At 36.7% G+C, this 21744-nt stretch overlaps 2 protein-coding genes across 7 annotated transcripts in view; both read right to left on the bottom strand.

Moving 5' to 3' along the window:
- CCDC34 (coiled-coil domain containing 34) overlaps positions 1-15221 on the bottom strand; it is an 80234-nt gene extending 65013 nt beyond the window's left edge. For all 5 annotated transcript variants that reach the window (XR_008999270.1, XR_008999271.1, XM_057507520.1 and 2 more), the window contains exons 1-3: positions 14828-15221; positions 10010-10142; positions 4186-4293 (exon numbers count right to left, since the gene is read on the bottom strand). Coding sequence is in view for 3 of the 5 variants with exons in the window: in XM_057507520.1 (XP_057363503.1) it covers positions 4186-4293; positions 10010-10142; positions 14828-15168 (582 nt within the window). In the remaining 2 variants the exon portion in view is untranslated. The remainder of the gene's footprint in view (positions 1-4185; positions 4294-10009; positions 10143-14827) is intronic.
- A 3763-nt stretch (positions 15222-18984) lies between these two features.
- The window catches only part of LGR4 (leucine rich repeat containing G protein-coupled receptor 4), a 108861-nt gene continuing 106101 nt past the window's right edge, over positions 18985-21744 (bottom strand). For both annotated transcript variants that reach the window (XM_036879060.2, XM_057507523.1), the window contains exon 18: positions 18985-21136. In XM_036879060.2, the coding sequence (XP_036734955.2) occupies positions 19860-21136 (1277 nt within the window). In that variant the 3' untranslated portion in view covers positions 18985-19859. The remainder of the gene's footprint in view (positions 21137-21744) is intronic.

Here is a 21744-nt window from a genome sequence, read left to right on the forward strand (position 1 = left end):
AGATAGGACCTTTAAAGAGGTAATTAATATCATAAGTGTAGGGCCCTAATAGGTCTGCTGTCCTTATAAGAGGAGGAAGACACATCAAGGATGCATATGCCAGAGAAAAAGCCACGTAAGAATATGGAGAGGCGTCCATCTGTCAGCCAAGGAGAGAAGCCTCAGAAGAAACCAGACCTTGCTGACATCTTCATTTTGGACTTGCAGCCTCCAGAACTAAGAATATAAATTTCTGTTGTTTAAGCCACCCAGTCTGTGGTATTTCATTATGGCAGCCCTAGTATACTAATACAATAAGCTTATGAAAAGATGCTATAAGTATCATTAGATCTCAGGGAAATGAATACTAAAATAACAACGACCTATCACTACTCACCCAGTAGAATGACTTAAAATGAAATAGACTGACAACATCAAGTTTGGCAAGGATGTGGTACAATTGGAACTTTCATGCAATAGTGGTAATGTAAAACGGTACAAATATTTTTTTAAAGTTTTGCAATTTCTTATAAGGTTAAACACATACCTACCATACAATCCAGCAATTCAGTTCCTAGGCATTTACCCAAGAGAAATGAAAATCAATCTCCCAAAAAAATTTATACATAGTGGTCACAGAATTTTATTCATAACACCTCAAACTGGAAACAATCCAATTGCCCATTAACTCGTAAATGGGTAAACAATTTGTGGTATTCCACAGAATAGAACACTATTCAGCAATAAAAAGGAACAATCTTATGACATGAAATATCAGGAACTTTTAAAAACAAAAGAAGCCCGACAAAAAAGAATATACAGTCTATAATTACATTTACATGAAATTCTAGAAATGACAAATCTAATCTACAGGGACAGAGAGCAGATGACTGCCTGGGAGCTAGGACAAGTTTGAGAGGTGGTTTGAATGCAAAGAGGCACCAGGGAACTTGACTGCGGTGGTAAACAGGTACATGTTTGCCAAACCTCATCAAACATAAAATAGGTGTATTTTATTGTGTGTAATCATGTCTCAGTGTTGCTGATTTTAAAACATTAGATAGACTCTCTGTAGGATTAAACTAAAGAGAGAATGGAATGCCTAATTAGCAAAAAGAGAACACAGCAGGCACCCAGAGAGAAGTACTGAGCGAGAGGAGCCAGCCAGTAAGAGGCTCCAGATTTTCTGGCGCTCCAGTTCTATACAACACAGAGCACAACAATAAATCTTTATTTTTGTCAGATGTTGCCTTGAGTGAACCTTTATTTATTGCAACTAAAGGAAACTAACAAAACAATTGACTAGTTACAGTTTTTGAATTTCTGTTCTGGTTCCTTCTAAAGTACCCAGCACATAATAAAAGTGTTGACTGCACTGACAACAACATTATCAATCACATGCTTTGTTGTTCTGACTTATTTTTTACATTAAAAAATCAGTTTCCTGTTTTGAGAATTAAGAATAATTTTATTTGTAAATAATTTTTTAAAACATTGAAGGTGAAGGCCCTTTTACAAAGTGTGTGATAACACACTGTAAAAAAACTAATCTAAAAAATGAATTAGTATAGCAACACAAATGTTAAAGAGTACCAGGGGAGGTAAGTCATTTATTTGAAAGGGATTTAAGTATTTACAGTCAAATTATAAGAAACTAGTTTTGCTAATGGATACATAAATTCTTTTTGTCTGAATTTTGATAGAACACAGTGAAAATGACTTAGAGAAAATAATGCCACAGATACAATTATGTGAATGAAGCTGGAGGCAGTGGAGGACCACACACCATGAAATGTAAACAGAGGAGAAAAAAGCTATAGATGGCAGACAGGAAGAGAAGAACCAGGAGAGCAGTCTTTACAAACAGAGGTAAATGTAACAAACACTGAAATAAGAAATCTGATAGGTCTTAAAGAAAAAAAAATTAGAGTAATCAATTATTCCTTAACATGAACAAGAACTTTGCAGAATTTAATATCTCCAGGTTCATTTTTTAACTATTCTCAACCTTATGGAATCTTGCTTTCAATAGTTAGTGATTTATTTATGTCATGGCAAGCCATTTTCCCTCTTAAAGGAAGAAATTTTTTCTCAAATAATTGCATTAGATCTACTGCCACTAATTAAAATAGATGAATGTATCGTCTCTCAGCAGTATCTTACATTCTTAGACAAACAACAACTATGTTTGGCTGCCATGCTAAAACAAGCTTAATGGAGTTAGAAGATAAGAGAACCTTTTAGAAGGGAAAGCATACTATTCCACACATGTAAAACTACTTTATCATTGTAACTTCAAAAACATATCAACCAAAGCTTGGTAATGATCACAGAGACTTATTTTGATTTTGGCATTTATTCACAAAGAACTATTTCTTGTATTATGGGATGATACAAACTTAATAATAATAATTTACTTCTGAAGTAAAGAATAAATACATTTATGTGAGTAACACACACAGGACTAAGCCAATTTCCTTCTTACAGCACCTGGATGAAGAAAGCTATGTCATCTTCAACTTACTGAAAGTATTTACTAAGTACTTTTATTAATACCACTGGTCATTAGATTCAACAATAGTTAAGGCAAAGAATTAGAATTAAAAATTTTATATTCTGTCCTACACACTAAAACATTTGACTGAATTCATCAAATTGGATTATAATAATAAAAGCAGTACCATTCTAAATATGTAAAAATCATAATAAAACACAAACTGATAACACAATAAGTATTTTTTAAATTTCTATTTTGTAATCTAATATAAGAATATATTAAAATTGAAATGAAGATACAAATGCTTACTATATCACAAAGCATTGTGCTAGATCTTGTAATGGATAAAAACATAATATAAAAATAATTCCTATCCTTAAGAGTATTAAAATTACAAAGGAAGTGAAGACATATGCATAATACAAAATAGCAACAAAATAAATATATAATACAAGGCAGTATATGACAAAAATATATAAATTGAACGAGGATCCAGAGGAGTTTCTACCATGTGATGAGGAATGCTCCATGGAGCAAATGCTTTCAGTGGGGTAATAAAGGGAAAGGTTGCGTGGAGGATATGACAAGCTTCTATGCTGATGTAATACCATATAAAAAAATGAGGAAGTGAGAAACAGGACAGAAGTGTTCTCAAAATTTCTCCTGAACACATAGCCCAGGGTGTTGGGGAGCACATCCAAAGCTCAAGATTTCTTTGAAATCTACTGTGTATCTTAAAAATGATACAAAATTTATGTTTTACTCAATTAAATATCTGTCTTGCTTTAACATAAAACTAACATTTTTCCTCTCAAAACTTTTCAGTAAACCTAATACTCTGAGATGGGCCAGGACTATCCTGCATGTGCTCCCAAATGAGTGTCTTTAAGAATGAACTGCACAGAATGAGGGGAACCACAGCTGGGAGAAGATACAGCTCAGAGAGCAGAGTAGATGGTCTTTAACCAGGCTTGAATTGTTACATTATTCAAAGGTCAGTGGGGAATCATGAAAAATGTATTTGGGATTGGGGAATGACATCTGACTTTTCAGCAAGATTAGTTCACAAGAACACAGAGGATGGATTAATTCATTCAACAAATATTTCTGGGCATCCATTGTGTGTCAAGTACTGATCTAGCTGCTGGAAAACTGAACAAGAGAGGCAAAAATCTCTGCCCTCATGGAACTTACATTCCAGTAGGGGGAAATAAATAAGCTGAAAGAAGTAATAATACCAGACAGGGAGAGATCACAAACAGGAGAGTGATGATTACAAATGACAGAAGAAATCAGATTAGACAGAGGTGACTGAAATGACAGTAGTACTAATACAGAATTCAAAAGAGAAGAGACAAAAATGGGTTGTTTTAGATTTTCAGGCTCAGAAATGCCTACCAGCCTAACAGATGTAAATCCAAGACTCCAGGAGGTCAGGTCAAAGATACAGACTTCATGGCTATGGGCAGCCAGATACAAGTGGAAGAAGCCACATGAGGGAGGGAACAGGAGAAGAGCAGGGAGCAAAGGACAGAAGACAGAGACTTGATAAATATCCATGAGGGCAGAAAAAGCAAAAAACAAGGTTAGAGAAGAAAGAATCTAAGAGAAAATATGAAAAACCTAGGTACAAAGGAGTAATGAGAAGACTTTGCAAAAGACATGTCTGTGTGTGTGTGTGTGTGTGTGTGCGTTTTTTTCCTCCTTACCTGCTCATTCTTTTTCTGCACCCATTCCTTGTGTTTTTCTTCAGCAATTACTTTCTTTTTTTCACGTTCTTCCACTTCTTTTCTTTTTTCTAGCTGTTGATTCAATTCCTATGGATTTTATTCAAACAGAAAGCAACATTTAATAGTAGCACTCAAATAAAAGATTTTTTAAAAGCTGAGGTTAACCAAATTTAACAAGAATATAGTTTCCTTTATAGAAAATATACCATTAGTGACAATAACTTAAGTAAATAGTCTATGAAGCAAAGGCGGCAGTGGTAAAAAATATAAATCATTTTGTAGAAATGCAAATAATTGCTTGGCAGCAAAACACTAGTTTCTTAGACTAAACTTCAGCTAAATTACCCTCATTGAAATCAACTTTCCCACACATAAATTCTGGCACCACTGTATGCTACTGGCAGAAGCTCAAGAGAATTGCATCTTTTTTTAAAGTCATAAAATGCTTCTAGATTCTTGATGAACATAAAGGATAGGAATTAAATAATCCCTAAATTAAAAATTTAATTTAGAGCTATACCAAAGAAGAAATGTAAAGAAGTCATTCAATTTTCTTTAGGGAAAAAAAGAATCCAGACTTTTCTTCACTGATTTTTTAGCTGCTAGAGTGTAAAACAAAACCACATTCATATCCCAAATTATTTAACAGCCTTGCTGTCACTCGATTCTACACGTTTGGGCATTTCCTCAGGAGAAAGAATGTGGAATGTAAGGCCAAATAAAACTACAAGCTGAATGCCACCACTCTGTCACTCATCAGTTAAATTACTGCATTAGTTGAGAATGCTGTTCAAACTAGACTCCTTGGCCATAATTACTAGTTATTTTTCCTCTCTCCTTAGATACTAATAATTAGATGTTTTTATATATCTTCCATTGCACCTCACTCCTCCCCATTGCTCCCTTTCCCAAAGACCTATGTACCTAAGCATGGGTGCTAGAAGGAAGGACAATTTTTCAGCTCTCACACAATTCTAGTAAGTTAAATGAAATGAAGATAAAACTTGACATCAAGAATGTATCTTTTGCACTTTAGAACAACTGGACACAGGTTACCTGTTTTTCATGACCTCTCATCCTAAAATTCTGTTGTACAGAAAATAGCTATCTGCATTCATTCAAAAATTCTTCCAACTTTTAAACTCTATTACCACCCCCTCCCAAAATAAAATGTCCATCTTGGCTTTAAAAGGATTCTTCATTACCTCTGAAGATGCTATTGTTTGATCATTCACTCAATAATTTTTTTATGGAACACCTACTATAAAGATAGTAAGAAATAAGATCAGGGGTGAAATTCTAGAAGATTCTGATTTAATCTGGTCCCATAAACACAAAAGCTTAAGTGCTATATTGCAAAGTATTATGTATAACAGAAGTTCAGAAAAGAGAAAGGAAGGGAAGGGGAGGATGAGAGGAGAAACACTGTGGACCAGGGCAGTCAGAAAGGAGCATGACAAGGGGAACAGTGAAGAGACGGCTTGACTCGAAGGGAGAGATGGGGAATGGGGAGGGATATTGGAAAACTAGAAAGTAGTACTAGCTAAATGGAAAAAAGTCTTTTGAGACAGGCAGAGTAAAGTGAATACTGTGAAGCAGGAATACATGGCAAAAGGGATAGTTTAGAACTCTTAATGACAAAGGTTGGAGACTGCCTTTGAAGGGATCAGAACTGTTCTGTGGAAGACTGAGTAGGAGGCTGCCACAGTTTATGAGTTTTAAGGGGAAGAAGTTACACCAAAGAAGAAATAATGTATTTTTAGCATTTTTATTTCCTGTGTCAGGAAACAAGAAGAGAGAAAACTGTGTGTGTGTGTGTGTGTGTGTGTGTGTGTGTGTGTGTGTGTGTGTGGCCAACTAGATACAGAGGTAACAAACATATCTAAAATATTCCAAGAGTCCTTAATTTATTTTCAAGAAAGGTAATTATTTAAATATACAACTAAAGATATGATTGACTATATTTATGTACCTTTTAAAATTCTCCATATACTTAAACTAAAAAAATCAGGAAAAAATTCAGACTTTGTGTTCCTTTTTTACAGTTCATAAACTTTAGTCAATATTGATAAAAAGTTAAAGAGGAAGGGAATATCAAAAGTACCTAGAAAATGCTACCACTGACCCAAGCAGTGCTCTAATTTCAGGGTGTCTGTTCCAGTAACTTGCTATTTCAGAATATATACCAGATTCTGAGACACGACCCTCCTTTCCAAGGCTGGCCCCTCTCAGAATTTCCCACCCTGACTGCTCCATCTGTTCCCCACTAAGGCAAGCCTTTTCCAGACACAGCTGCAGTCTTCTCTCATAAGGCCCCTATGGTGTCTTCTGGTACACCACTGAATTTCAACAGGATTATAGCTATCCTCCCAGAGTAAACACTTGATTATGGAAAACCAAAATCCAAAGAGGATCTTAAACATGCATTTTTATTTCAATAGCTTTTGCCAACTTTAAAAGAACTTTTTACCACTGAATGTAACAATCAAAAAAAGTGATAATTTTGAGGATACGAACTCTGTATTCTGCTCTATTCCTTCATTAAGGGCCAAAGGCAACATGGTGGGGGAAAAAAGCACCTGGATTATTCAGAAACTAGATAATTTTTATAATTTAGAACAGATTGTACTAAAATGTTACAGCCAGTGTTAAAAATTAGAATTAACCAAAGGCCATAGGGAGTTGAGGGCAGTCTGCTAAAAATTTCTTTTAAATAAAATTTAAATAAAATTTCTATGATCTACAAAACCAATGTGCTATTTCTCATAATACTAATGCTCAACATTTACCGTATCACCATCTCAACATTAGTTTACAAATGTAAAAAACATTGTAAGTGGATAATTTCGATGGATTAAAATAATTTTTTAACTCAATCTTATAGAGATGACTAAAACAAATGTCTTCTAAATGTCTGTTGATGAAATCAAATATATGAGAAGGGTGACCTTTTCAATGATCCAACTATCCTTAAATATTCTTTTTAGTTTTCAAGGAAGTAAATAAGAAAGCCAGGGTAAATTCAAGATTCAATACTAAGTCTGACCCATTTATTTCTAAAATATATATTGGTATTATGGGAAAAACTCTAATTAAATTGGAAGTCAAAAGAACTAGGATCCAGTCCTGGCTTTGCCACTAACTAAAACACTGACAGTTACTTTCTGGCTCTTATGCTTTAAAAGGGATCTCAGATGGATTGTTCCTGATGGGTAAAAATCTGCACTTTTAATGATATGATTTGTAAACAAATTACAGAATACAGTAAATTAGAACAGACAAATACACATGGCTTAGAAAAGAAAACAGAAGGACAACTACAAAAAGAAAGTGAAAACCACAAAAACTCAAAATAAGCCTATCATGAAGCAAGTGGCCTAATATGACACGATATCCCTGGCATGACTGATAGGTAAGATTCATGCTGAAGTGTTTTAATTGCTTCAGAGTTAATTAATGATGTAATCATAAGAAATGTCAAACTACTAAATACAGGAAAAGGTTTTAATCTTTCAACCAATTATACTCTGCTACATGCTTAAGCATTGTGGTAGGGACTTTATGTTCTCAAAACAAATCTTCAGTAGTCATCATCTTCTTTACCACATAACAACTACTGAGTGTTTCCTATATACTAGGCTATATTCTGATGTTCACAGTCCTCATACAATACTATAAGGTGAATATTATTCTCCCCCTTTCACTGATAAGAGGCAGAGAGAGGTTAAGGATTTGCCCAAGGTACAAGTTTTCAATTCAATTCAGGAACTACAGCTCAAGAATTTATACTTTTAACCACACTACTATTGCCTCTCTAATATCTGGCTTATAGATGAAGAGATTGAGGCTCAAGAAAGGTTAAGTAACTTTCCCAAGGTCACAGAGTTAGATGGCAAGGCTAAAGTTTCAATTTTGTTCTCTGTGTCCCCAAAGCCCAGGCTCCCTTATGAATTTTCTATAATCTAATTAACTTCTTTTATCGTATGCTGACTCTAAAAATGATCTGAAGTGACATTCCTTTTCTTAATGTAACAAGTAACTTCTTGTGGGACTAGAGATAAAGCTAAATACCACAAATTGAAGTCCACTTTACCACTGACCTCACTAGATCAGTATTTTCCAAACTGTAAGTCTAAAACCAATTTAATGGGTTATGACTTGCCTTAAAAAAAGAAATAGAATACCAGGTTTTGCAAAAAATTAAGTTATTATTTCATGTGTGTGTATGTGTATATGTATATGCATTTGTGTGCAACATGAAACAAAGTAGATTTCTCATTGTAAACAAGTATTTTGAAGTTACTACATTAAACAATGAATTAGTAATATTAAAACTCGGGTTGAAGTGACAGAAGTAAGAGTCTGTGTCTTAATAATACAAATTCTGAAAATAAATGAAAACGTTTAAGAAAGCTATGAAGAGCAATGATATCAATAACAATACCAACAAAAATGACACCAGCCATCTTTATGCTTTATCTCATTTAATACTTAAAAATCCTGTGACACAGGTATTATTTTATTCTTATTATACAGATGAGAAAATTGAAACATGATTAAACCTGACTGATTAAGTCATAAGGTCTTTCTCAAGCACAGTGCCCTTCTAGGAGGAAACAAGCACTACTCTTCACTTTTCCAGGAATGAATTCTATTTTAGAATACAAATACAGCGCAATGGGGAGAAAGCAGAATGGACTGGTTTCTATAATCTTTTTAATCATGTCAAGCCTCCTGAATATGTGACTGCCTACCTAGTTAGAAACCCATCACAGAAATAACTAGTTTCAAAACTGATATGGAAAATTTACTTCATGGAAGATCATGGAAGATAATACTTTAGTTCCAAGCATTTTTATGGCAACACAATTACTAATAGATTAGAAAAACTTAAACATACAACAATAATGAACTAACTGTATTCTAATATATATTTAATGCATTTAAAACATAATTTTAATGATCTTAGCTAGCCATTTTGAAAAGATATTGTAAAAATATTTAATGATAGAGAAATATATTAATAATGTAACAGGCAGAAAAAGTTTAATCCTATTTCATTGAAAACAAAACATTCCTCACCATTTCATCTGCTTGGTTTCTAGGTTTGGATGGGAAGAATTCAGATAGTGAATCTGGATAGTGGGGTGATGCAAAATTATCTAAATATATTTGGTTGTTAGAATTAGGGATTTATGTGAGAATGTATCTCAAACAGTTTGGAGAGTGAGAGTTCAGAGAGAAACACAAACACAAAAATGTCCACATGCCTCACTTGTGGCACAGAGAAACTGAAAAACCCTGTAAGGCCAGCAGATTCCCATCTCCCAGCACAGAATCACTCTGGGGCACAAGGTATGAGTGATATAGGGGTAGGTTCCTGTCTCTGTTTCAATTTTGATTTCTCCTCTTTCTTAAACATTTTACCAGTTGAATTTACTTTAGTTAAATGTAGGTATGGTGAAGCTCCACTTCATGTGTCTGTATTTATACATTTACACCTTGTTTTAAATTTGCATAGAAGAAAATCTGGAAGGTTATACACCATAATACTAATAATGGTTATCATCAAGTGGTGAGATTAGAAGAGATGTTAATTTTCTTAATTATGTTTAATTGTATTCTCCAAATGTTCTTATAATGAACATGTATTATTTCTATCATTAAAACTGAAATAGCAAACTGATACAAACAAATGCAAAACCTTTGTGTTGTGGGATAATAACATTAACATTTCAATTCTGACAGAAGTTCTGCTTTGTGAGTTCTTGGATTAAATAAAAAGAGTAAAGTCTAGTGTTACCTCCTGAGCTTTCTGTTGCAGACGGTCACGTTCTCCTTTTTCTTTGCCAACAAACCAGATTTCCCAGGGTGTCAGGCTGCCTTCTGGTAAGCCTGTCTGTTTCTCTTCTTGGTTATTTTCTGATTCAGCTCCACTATTACAGAAGAGAAGACACTATAGTTCTTGTATTTGAAACCCTTTGCTTAACAATCAAAATCACTTAGCTGTACAGTAAAGCAGAATTTATTAACTTAAAATACTGTGATTTTTATAAACATGTGAATTAATTATATATAGATATATGCTTGAAAAATTATGACTAATAAGTTTAATATTTGAATTAGTTTATCCATCAAACTACCTTTCAATTCCTTCATCGTCTAAAATTATATTATTAAAAACCCACTGGGGGGGAAAAAAGGGATAACCCATATCCAGTGCATTTGCCTCAATGATAATTTCTTATTCTTAAAAATCTTGTATCTGGACAACTAATTACAACACATGATTCTAATCAGATCCTGGAGCATTTTCCATTTTCCTCCCTTAAAGAGTTCTGGAAAAAAAAATGTATATATACAGAGAGAATGGTAAAGCAAATGCATTAATGACTACAGATTCTGGGTGCAGGGTGAACATAATTTCTTTATGCTCTCAACTTTTCTGTAATTTTGAAATTGTTTTAAAATAAAAGCTACAAAGAATATATGGCCCTTGTATCCTTTAATGTTCTGATGACTCTTTTGCCAAATCTGAAGGTGTCCATGACACTCCAGTTGGGTCACCTCCTCCCAGTCCCCATCTCCACCATGCACCTCTCTGTCTCTTCTGGGCGCATGGGAAAGTAACTAGTCAAGCTCGAGAGAAGAGGGGAGAGGAAATACTGTACATACATACATACATAAAGAACACAGGGCCTTAGCCAGATATACTAACCTTATAAAACTTAGAAAAACCTGAACCATCAGCACCCATAAAGGTTGTTCAGTTCCCAAGTCAGTGCTACAGTTATTATGGACTCAGCTCCTCTTTGTCTCTATAACGAACATTCCTGCTTCAGGCAACCAATTGCCTTGCCCACTGCTAAGCACAACTTTTTCTACCTTATAGCTTCAGTTTACTTGTTTAATCTGCTGCTGTTTCTTCATTCATCCATGCCCTCATGGAATTTGTATGCTGGTGGGAAAGAGACACTGTTGATGTGTTGTTTACTCCACATACATATCTTTTCTTTTTGGTCTTGCAGAAGGACCTTATCTGATCCCATAGTTTTAACTACCACTAGGTGCTGATAATGCTCAGGTCAGTCATTCCAGGCCAGGTCTTTCTCCTGAGCTCCAGACTTTTATTTCCAACCATTGACAGAGTCACTTAAACAGCAAACCTAATCAGTCCAGAACAAGTCCAAACATCTCTACCACACACCCATTACCCTCCCCACCAGACAAAATCTTACTCCTTTTCTTATAATCCTACCTCTGTGAAGAGTACTGACTCCCACCCAGTTCGCCAAGCCAGAAATCCAGATCTTTGACTCCCCCTGCTCCGTCCATATTTGGTCCCCCTTACCATCCACACCCATACAACCACCTACTCACATCTATTATACTTACTTCAATTTTCTCAAGCCATTCTCTTCTTCTCCAACCTTATAATCACTGACTGGATTACAGCCTTCCTCCCTCCATTTCAAACCATTCTCCACAGTTGCCAGATTCATCTTTCAAATGTATCCTTCTATCATATCACTCCATATCTCAAAGGTCTGCAGTGGCTCCTTTGTCCATGCATGAAGTCCAAACTCCACAGACTGACACCATGAATTGGCTCTTGCCTATCTTCGAGCCCCTTCTTTCACCAGTGGCTGATCCAAACTCTTGTTAACTTAGGCAGACTGATGAATGTACCATGCCATTGTGCTCTCCAGCTTTGCCTAAAACTCTAACTTCCTTTCCTCTACCTCATCCAGGGCCAAAACCAAGCTTACATTTTAGAGTAAAACACTTGGGGTGAATCTCTACCTGCCTCTTCCCAGCTATGCTGATTTTTTAACTCCTTTAAGTCTCCGCTTCTCTTCTGTAAAATGGAGGTAACAGTAGTGGTTGCCTCACAGGTACTACTGCATGGATAATCCAAGCTACTAAAGCACTTAGTACTGAGTTCTGGGCACTCAGTAAACACTTCATACATGTTATTTAGTAGCAGTGGTAGATGTATGGTTAATTCCTACTCTCCCTTCAAGATTCAACTCAGACACTAATCTTTACTTGCCTCACAGTGAAACTGCAAAAAATCTGGACTTACATGCCTTGGGCTTAATGTCACTTGTCCATCTCTGCCATAGGCCACAAATTCCTTACAGAACAGAAAACATGTCTTAACTTGAATTTTTTATTTCAAGAGTCTAGCTTAGGGCCTAGAATACAGTAAGCTCCTAAGAAATGTTTGTTGAAAGAAAAAATCAGTGATGTTTTTTAAAAAATAGTACTCTAAATGTTAAATTTCTTGCCTTAACTTTTTTAACAAATGTGTTCAGTATGTGTGGCGTATACATTACAGCTTTATCCACACTCAGGAGAGGCTTCATAAGCAGTTGTTTATGACCAAGACATTTATTACAGCATGGGTTTCTTAAAAGAATATATAAAAACCAAAATAAAGATGAATTAACAACAGGCTGGAAGCATATTATAAAACTCCAGAAAAACACTTCTCATCTTATCTGAACTTAATTGTGAGCTTCATCTCAGTCCTGTCCAGTACATTTGAAGGTCAATGCAGCCTCTAAATAAGGCTCTCTTTACACCTAAAACACCTGGAGCTCATAGCCATTGTGTGTAGCTAGTGCCTGAGTCTATCTCAGAAAAAAACCTTGCCCTATTAGTTCTGCTGCAGTCCTTTCACTGTACCAGAGGAAGGATGGAATAAAGGCATAAAATCCTACCCAGCTCTTGTATTACTCATTCATCCAGAGAAGATACTCATTGCCCAGAGAGAGCTGTGGCTGGAACAGGCTGCCTGCTGTCCTCAGCACACCACCCCTAAACTGTCCAGGGCACTAACTAAAGATCAGAGGTAGGGAGGAGGAATGAGGACGTCTCTAAGCACTTCTCTTTCCTGAGAGGAAAGGCCACATTTTCTGAAGAAATGGAAAATAATCACTGCATCTATCGTTCTCTAGGAAGTAGAAAATTTACTCAGCATACATCTGACACTTGCCACACATGGCCTGACAAACTCCTGCATTCTTCCCAGACCATATCCTACCTATTCCTTTGATTCATAGGGAATGAACTGTGATAAGGAGAGCAGCCTCAGCCCTGGGCTGCTACCAGCTCACTCAGGCTTTCGCTAAGGTGAGCTGTCACTGTGTCTGGCTCCTCTCCTGGTGAACTCCACTAGGTCAGGGCTTTGGCTCTTGGCAGCTCATGTGTGGTCTCAGCAGCTGAGCTGTAGTGTTGAAGGGTTTCTTAGGTTGCTAAACTGTATCTACACTGCTTAGTCCCACTGATTAGGCTGACGAGGTATAAAATAATTAAAAATTATTTTACAGTCCTGAAGAAGTCCTACCAAGGCCCACATGAAAGGAGACTCCTGAAACCCTAATTCTACCATCACGTTCTACTAACAGGTGGATCACAGAAGGCCTGTTTCTTGTTGCTACAACCAGTCTGGCAAGTGGGCTGCTTGGTTCCTCTTACTGATCTCCATTCCCACCAATGTACTTACCTTTACTTCTCATTCTTAAGAAGCCTGTGTGCATTCACTCACCCTGGGTACGAATGCCTTATACTGAAGGGGGCTGACTGGTCACACAGAAAACATGGGTTCTCCGGTCTGTACTTCTCAGATCTCCTGTATTGTGCCTAACAGTCAGAAACCTATAAATGTTTTCTGAAGATGATGTAATGTGTCTACCCCAGAATAGACCCCCTTATTAAGCATGCCTCAGAAAAAACAGATATTCCTACAAGAAATAGCCCTTTGCTCCTATTTCTATACAGTACCCAGGGAAGAGAGAGTGTGATCAGTGTAACCTGGTCCTCAGTCCAAGCTCTGCTAATAACTAGGTGTATGCCTTTGATGCAGACTTACTTGCACAGAGCCAGTTTTGTTATCTGTAAAATGAGTGGCCTCATCTAGGCTTTAATTCCATTAAAGTAGAGACCATGACTATCTTATTAATGGCTCCCAGTATCTAGACTAGTATATGGCACAAAGAGAATGTTTGCAGAGTGAATAATTATAGCAATAAACAAATTAAGATGGCTTTAATAACTTCTCTGGTTCTGACATTCTTTGACTCAATGCCTATGACTTCTACTGAGTGCTCAGATCAGACCAATGTTGTCTCTGGATGCTCAGGTTGACACTGCTAACCTCTGTGCTTCAGTTCCTTACTTGTGACGGAAAAAGTATACTGCTTACTATAACCTACTTCACTACCAACCAGATTTTTTCAAAATAACTGCGGGTACTGCAATGGTGCAGCAAACTACATTTCGGTGTTAAGGGTTTGGACAAGGGCTCTGATGTCCACGATCTGACTTTTCAGTATTCACACAACTCATGAAATAGTGGCAAAATTTTGTTATTGACACTGTGTGTTTTTCTGGGGACTAAGATTATAGCAATCATCATTTACTCAGGAAAATGGATTAAGAATCATAGAAAGTCTGTCGTGGTGTGTAAGAATTGGCCCAGGGCCCTTTATAAGCAAAAAGGAGCAACACCTCTGGATGCAGGTGCTTGCGCGGCCTTTGACGCATAGGGATGTCGCCACTAGAAGGGTCTAAGGATTCTTTATAGGGCTGCACCGGTCTGCAGCCTCGGGTTTACCTGGCGCACCCCTGTAACTCCATTCCTCTCAAGCTTGCCACCTTGGCCTCTGAGTCATGAGCATCTGGGTCCACGTCGTCCTCATCCTCCCCCTCACCACCGTCGTCGTCAAAAGGGAAGCTCTGGTGGCCGAGAGGAGACAACAGCGACATTGTGGAATTGCTGTAGCTCGGCGGCGGCGACAACGAGCACACCGACACCGTCTCCAGCCCCTGCCCTCGGGCGTCCGCCATGAGGACCGAGGAGGAGCGCGAGGAGGGCCGGGACCCGGACCTGCATTCGAGGGAAAACCAGGGCTCCAGGGTAGGCGAAGCAAACGCCCGCCGCCCCGCGGCCCGCATCGGGCCCGCCAAGATCAAACCGGCAGAACGGCGGCGGTGACGTGCTCTCCCAGCAGGCCCCGCGCACTCCAGGCCCAGCCAATCCGGGCGGGCACAAGCCCCGCGTCGCCATAGCGACGCGTGGAGGCCGCTAGGCTTTGTCTGCGCCCGCAGTATGTGGCTCTCTCTGCCTTGGCTTCGCTCAGTCGGCCCTTCCTTTTCCCCGGCCAGTGAGCGATGCTGCTTGCGAGCTATCTCCGCACCTCCGCTAACGGGCGAGGACCCGCTCCGGGCTGGCATCTTGGAGGGCCCGTCCCATGTTTGCTGTGGTGTAGCAGTTCACTTGGTATGAGAAATAATGGTGCCACTGACTAAGGTAGATAATTTTAAAGGGAAAAAGGCAGATGCCCAAACTACTCTCATTACCATTACAAGGTTGTAACAATCAGTCGTGATTTCTTTCAGCACACCGCCCTATTTTATGGAGTAGGGGCTTGAAATTATTCAAGTTTACAAGTGTATCCAAGATTGCGTTTTGGAGATAATTGGTTTTCGTAGCACCCTTTTTGTTAAGACATTTTAAACTAGTTCATCTATGTCGGTAAATTGTGGGGCCACTCTGAAGCCTCTAGTAGGCTCTGGCCTGTGCTGAGCACTGTAGATAGATGAATTAAGATAAAAGCCATGCCTGAGTTCATTATTTTGTGATGAAGAATCATACCGTTAAGAAATTTCGCGATATGCATTTCACGAGGAAAGAAATGAACTGGGAATAGGGATGAAAGTAGCTAGGGAGAGGTGGTAATAGAAGCTGCTCTGCTCATGCTGACGAAACTATGTGCACTTATAAATAAATATAACTTTTGTCCAGCTCATAATGCGTATTACTGGTAGAAATATCACAAACTCATACTGACTAAAACAGCACACGAAATTTGTTATTGACCTGAAGAGTGATACAGAATATTTGATAACACTTAAATCTGCAAAATTAGACACAGAATTAGATATGGTTGATTAAATAGCAACCAAGGGCAATTCAGAAGTCAGAACTGTAACTAATAAAATATGATATTAAAACCAAGTGGAATGTTAAATTTTTTTAAAGTTTCAGGAAAAACAAAATGAAAATGGGAGACTATGGAGAAATTTAAGTGATAAAATTGATGAAGGAATAAAACTGGCTTAATGGAGTCTTCACACTCTACCTCAGTTATTCATTATTGGCATGTTTGATTTAAACCTTTTATTATGAGAACATTTCTAGACTCAATAACATTAAAAGGCTCTGGGCCACTTTAGGGGCTCATAGGGTGTAAACTTGAGAAGCTATTCCCGAACATATCTGACATAACTGAAGCATAATAAAAAAACCGAAAAACAGAAGAACTCTAGTTTTAGTATGAAAGGAACACAAGGTTGAATTAGTGTTTTCCCTCTTATTCACTAGGTTTCCTTAAACAAGCAGTTTGGCCTTTCCAAGTCCTAATTTACCCCCCTCTATAAATAGGGTAATAATTTACCTCTCAGTCACGACCTCATTAATTCTCAAAGTTTCTAATACAGAACCTGACAAAGAGAACCCTAAGTTGTCATTTAAACTCTAAAACATTTCACTTTAACTTCTTGATATGAAAATCTAAAATGTCACACACTTTTCTGCCCCCTTAAATGTTTTACTAAACAAATCCTTGATGCCTCAGAAACATGATGACCAACTACTGCACTATGCTCTAGCAGTCCTGGAGATACGTGCAGAGCCATCCAACACTAGCGCTGATGCTTGGACATAATCAAGTCCTGTGGTCTCCTTTCTTCTAGTGCCTTGTCATTACTGGAACTGAGAAGCCATAATCATGATTGGTAGAATTATATATAAATGTATAAAGATGCTCAAAAGAGGGCCTCTCCCCTCAAGTTTTAGGGCATTAACTTGGTTAACTTCTTACTAATTTTCACTTCCATGGTATTTTGAGATAGTTTATGTTTCTTGCTGGCTTTGTAACCTTAAATAAGGACTTTTGCTTAGAAATCTCTATCTGACTTTGTTACGAAAATAACGTCATTACCTGTTAGCCCTGTGTTAGTATTTTATGCAAGTTTTAAAATTTTATTCCTGGACATATTGAAACATTTACAGATGAACCAGTATGTTCTAGATTTGTTTCAACAATCCAAGGGACAGAGGAGATTACTGAAGGGGATGAAGATGAAACAGGATTTGCCATGTGCTGTTGACAATTGCCCAAGTTGGGTAAGGGGTACAAGGGTGAGGGCTGAAGGGATGGGAGAAGGGGTAATTAGACTATCCTTTTTGTTATGGGAATTCTAACATATACTTAATTGAAGTTGAAAACAAATGAACAAATATAAGAAAACTGTGTCTCAAATTAAGAGGAACTAGGTACCAGTTTGGTTTCTCATTTTCTGTGTGTGACTCAGGTATTCACTTAAATTTCTTTAAGCCCTCTATTTTCTCATCTTTAAAATGAGGGGTGATAATTGTGAACACTGTGCAATTGACTATGTTTGGTATCATACAGGTTTTTCAATCATTTGCTTTTAAATAATAGATCTCACTGATACTCTCTTAAATTTCACATCTTAAATTTCACAATTTGTTTCCCATAAGTATGGTTTAGACTTAAAGAATAAAACCTTCCTTCTAAATTTCAGCAAAGTGTTCTTCCAACATTTCTTTGAATACTAGTCACTTAAAACGTATCTTACCTTTACTTACTTTAAAACTAAGCAAATCATTAACATAACTAGTCAAAAAATTAAGGCAAAAAAAATTTTATTAATTAAAAATATTATGTACAATATTGTATTTCCTACCATATATAAGGCAGTTTACCACGTTTTAGATATCTGCTAATCTTTAAAGGGATGAATTAAAAGCTTTTAGTAACTTGAATTTTGAAGGAAAAAAAAACTTTTAGCTAGATTCTTTTTACCAAGTTATGATTTAATATTTATCAGATGTGTAAATATACAAACATGATAGCAATTTTAAAAACCTGTGAATAGTTGGCCTTACAAAATTATAGCACACTGTAAATAAATCCCTCCCACATTTTATACAAACTACATGATTTTGATATACAAAGATTGTTTTTATTACACTGACAATGTACAACCAAGACTATTTACAATGCAAAAAAAGTATATAAACCACAATTTAACATTCTGCTACTGGCAGCCACTATAGTTTAGGAGGTAGCTTTAATTAAAAGAAATGAACAGAAGCCACATTTCCCAACTTGTGTTCTAAAAATAATTTACATAAGATAAAAATTCATTATATGCACAGTATATACAGTTTAATTATTAAACTGCAATCTAGCTTAATGTTTTTAGTATATCCTGAATAACTAATATGGCAGTGAGTTTGCTATTGATTTAGCATATTGTTCAAAAAACCTATTGAACCTTTATATCTTTAAGACTCCACATGGTGACTTGGCAAAAGTCCATAGATGAAAATCAAGTAAACTGTTTTAATGTTTAAAGACATAGACCTAAGCTTTATTGCTTTTAGTTTTCTTTTTTACTAATGACATATTTGTCTTGTCTCACAAGAACACAGTATCTGAGCTGTTACTAGGCTCTTTTGTAAATCATAGTAAGGGGAATATGTATGGAAGCATCCACGCAACAGCCCAGGTTCAGTAGAATCCACTTCACCAAGAAATAAATTTAAGTGCTTTGTGTCATTATTACTCCCAATTTCTTCCAACTAAATGCAATTATTTACCTCAGTTTACTTTCTGTATAATTCAAACAGTAAGTATGTAACATACCAACAAGAGTGGCAAATAATGGCAGAGTCAAAGATACTAGGAAGTGTTTATTAATGAGAACATTATACAGAGCCAGCAAACCCCTAAGATACTATTAAAATCCCATATTAGTTAGTAGTTCAGCCAATTCTACTAAACCCAAACAGCAATTAGCCCTTTTACTCTTTCTTAGTAGTGTGATCACAAAACAGGAAAAAATTATTTTGATTGCACCACAGCAATGTATAGTGACTCAAAATAAGTGTTCAGCTATTCTTTTAAAATCTAACAGTTGTTAATATTGTTTTAAAAACATCTTCAGATTTTAGATTTACAAATCACTTAAACAAAATTTACGATTCTATCATGTCAAAGATGAGAACAGAAAATATGCAATCAGGTAATGCCTATTTAAACTCTCACAGTTCTACCTGGGAGACAATCCCTTTTTTGGCCCTGCATTACGTTGTCCTGAGATTAATGATGAAACATTAGCTAATGATGTAAAATTAGCAAGACTTTTTCTTCCATTAGATAAAATCATATTTTAAAATATTCTTAAAAAAATATTAACAGCTGTTCTTTACCTTGCACTTAATTCAGAAACAGGTATAAATTTGCTCTTTGTGGATGAGGAAAACCTAACGTTGCACTGCTATGATATACATAAAATCTTTTTCAAGTTATAAATTTGTTTCCAACAGACCACACACTACTTAGACATTGCGTTTTTCACCAGTTGATAGTTCAGGCACTTGTTCTCTGAAAATGTCTACTTTAAGAAATAAACTGTCACCTTCTCCTCCTCCTAAGTGACACCAGGCAGTGATCACAGAAGTGCTTCCCAGGTGAAAGGTCCGACTAGGTAGGGTTCATTCTATAAACACTGTGATTTTGGTTGATGGGCGAAACAGTTACAAACACATTAATTCAGTCTTTAACTCTTGGCAGATTGTAAGCATAGCGCACCAGAGGGAATCCTCGACTCTGATAGAAGCAGGCTCGTCCACAGGCCTGCACCTGGTCAGAACTGTCCGAAACAAAGGAATCTTCTTCATCTGCATAATCAGAGTGGGCTGACTGTGTGCCACAGTCAGACCAATAGCTGTCTGGTCTTTGGCAAGAACCCACTGCCAACGCAGGACAGCTATGTGATTTTATCAAGTGTTTGCATGACACTGGCTTTGTTAAAAGAAATGATTCGCAGCAGTCACACACAGTCAGGTTTCCCTGCAAATGTGAGTACATGCCACAGTCGTAGTAGAAATCCTGTTCCATGCAACCAGCTTGGCTGCTGACAGACACTGAAACTGATCCACTTTTCTTGGTAATATGTCGCTTCAGTAACTTCCAGTCTTCTTTAAACTTTGGGTTGAAAAAAATATACAGGACTGGATTCAAGCAAGCAGGCAATGGGAAAAATATCAGAGTAACGGACTTCATTATTTCAGGGCTGATAGAGATCGCGGTGATCAATGGTGCAAATGAGAAAAATGCAACAGGGCAGAAAAATATGCAATTGGTGAAGATTAGCCAAGCAACATGCTTAATCATGCTAGAATTTGAGTTCTCTGAAAGGTCCTCTTTTTCTAAGTTGCAGTAAAGTTTAGTGTAGATAATGGCCATTAATAAAAATGCTAGTGAGTTTACTAGCACTAAGGTGACAGTAAATCCTAATGATGGTGTTTCTCCTGTGGGAAATGGCAAGCACAGGGGTGATGCAGAATATTCCCCTCTATGGAAAAGTGGAAAACAGCCTGCAACTGCAGCACCCAGAAAAGCAAAAAGGGCAGCAATTCGAAACTGTTTGAGGTGATTGCTTTTCCCGTTTTTCAATATATCTTTTGCAGATAAGCTTCTCTCAACAGCTGCTAACATTAATAAAAATATGGCACTTTCTGAGGAGAAAACAGCAAGAAACCCAGCTATTTTGCAGCCACTGCCAATCTCCCACCAAATGCCAAATTCAGCAAATCTGCCCCAGGACACAGCATCCAGAAAAGTTAAGATGCCAGTATAGGTTCCCATAAGTAAGTTAGATACAGAAATCAGGCCTATGAACAACTTGGAGGAGGGCAGTGACGAACAAGATGTAAATGTTATTAAAATGACAAGCAGATTGAAGAACAATGCAACCAAGAAAATGAACCACACAGTAAGGCGGATCATCCAACTTCCCAGTAAATATTCACAGGGCTTAAAAGCACCTAAAATGAAAGAGAGAGGGACAGAAATAAAAGACAATTTAGAAAACAGCAATTCCATTTGATATGGCTTAAGAGAGAAACTAAAAATAGTTCATCTAGAATAATTACATCTGTTTCAAATTGAATTGAACCACACAGAAAAGATAACTTATTTCTTATATATTTCATCATTGAACTAGGATATTTTAAAAACAACTGACTAGAATTTCTTTTATTAAATATTTGACAATGCCATATAGTGGTATTTAAGAGGAAAATTTTACTTCTTATACCTAATATATACAGCACAGTCTAGTTCAAAAAAGGTACTTGATACACTGAGGATTGGAATTGAATAAATTAGGGTTTGAATTTTATGATTCATAACTTGCTGCTCTTACTTGAAAAAGCAACTTAAACTTGAAAAAAAACTTAAATGTTGTTTTCTCACTTGTGGATAATAATGCCTATTTCATGGAGTTGTGCAGCTTAAGCAAAACTATATACATGGGGTACTTGAGCAGGCTACTGGGTACATGTTGGACTTCAATAAATAAATATTAGGTCCTTTTCTTTGTCCTTCCTAGTCCTAATATACTTTATACTATACATGTATATGGGTGTATGTA

Source organism: Manis pentadactyla, chromosome 9 (genome assembly GCF_030020395.1).
Source record: "Manis pentadactyla isolate mManPen7 chromosome 9, mManPen7.hap1, whole genome shotgun sequence".
Classification (NCBI taxonomy): Eukaryota; Metazoa; Chordata; class Mammalia; order Pholidota; family Manidae; genus Manis; species Manis pentadactyla.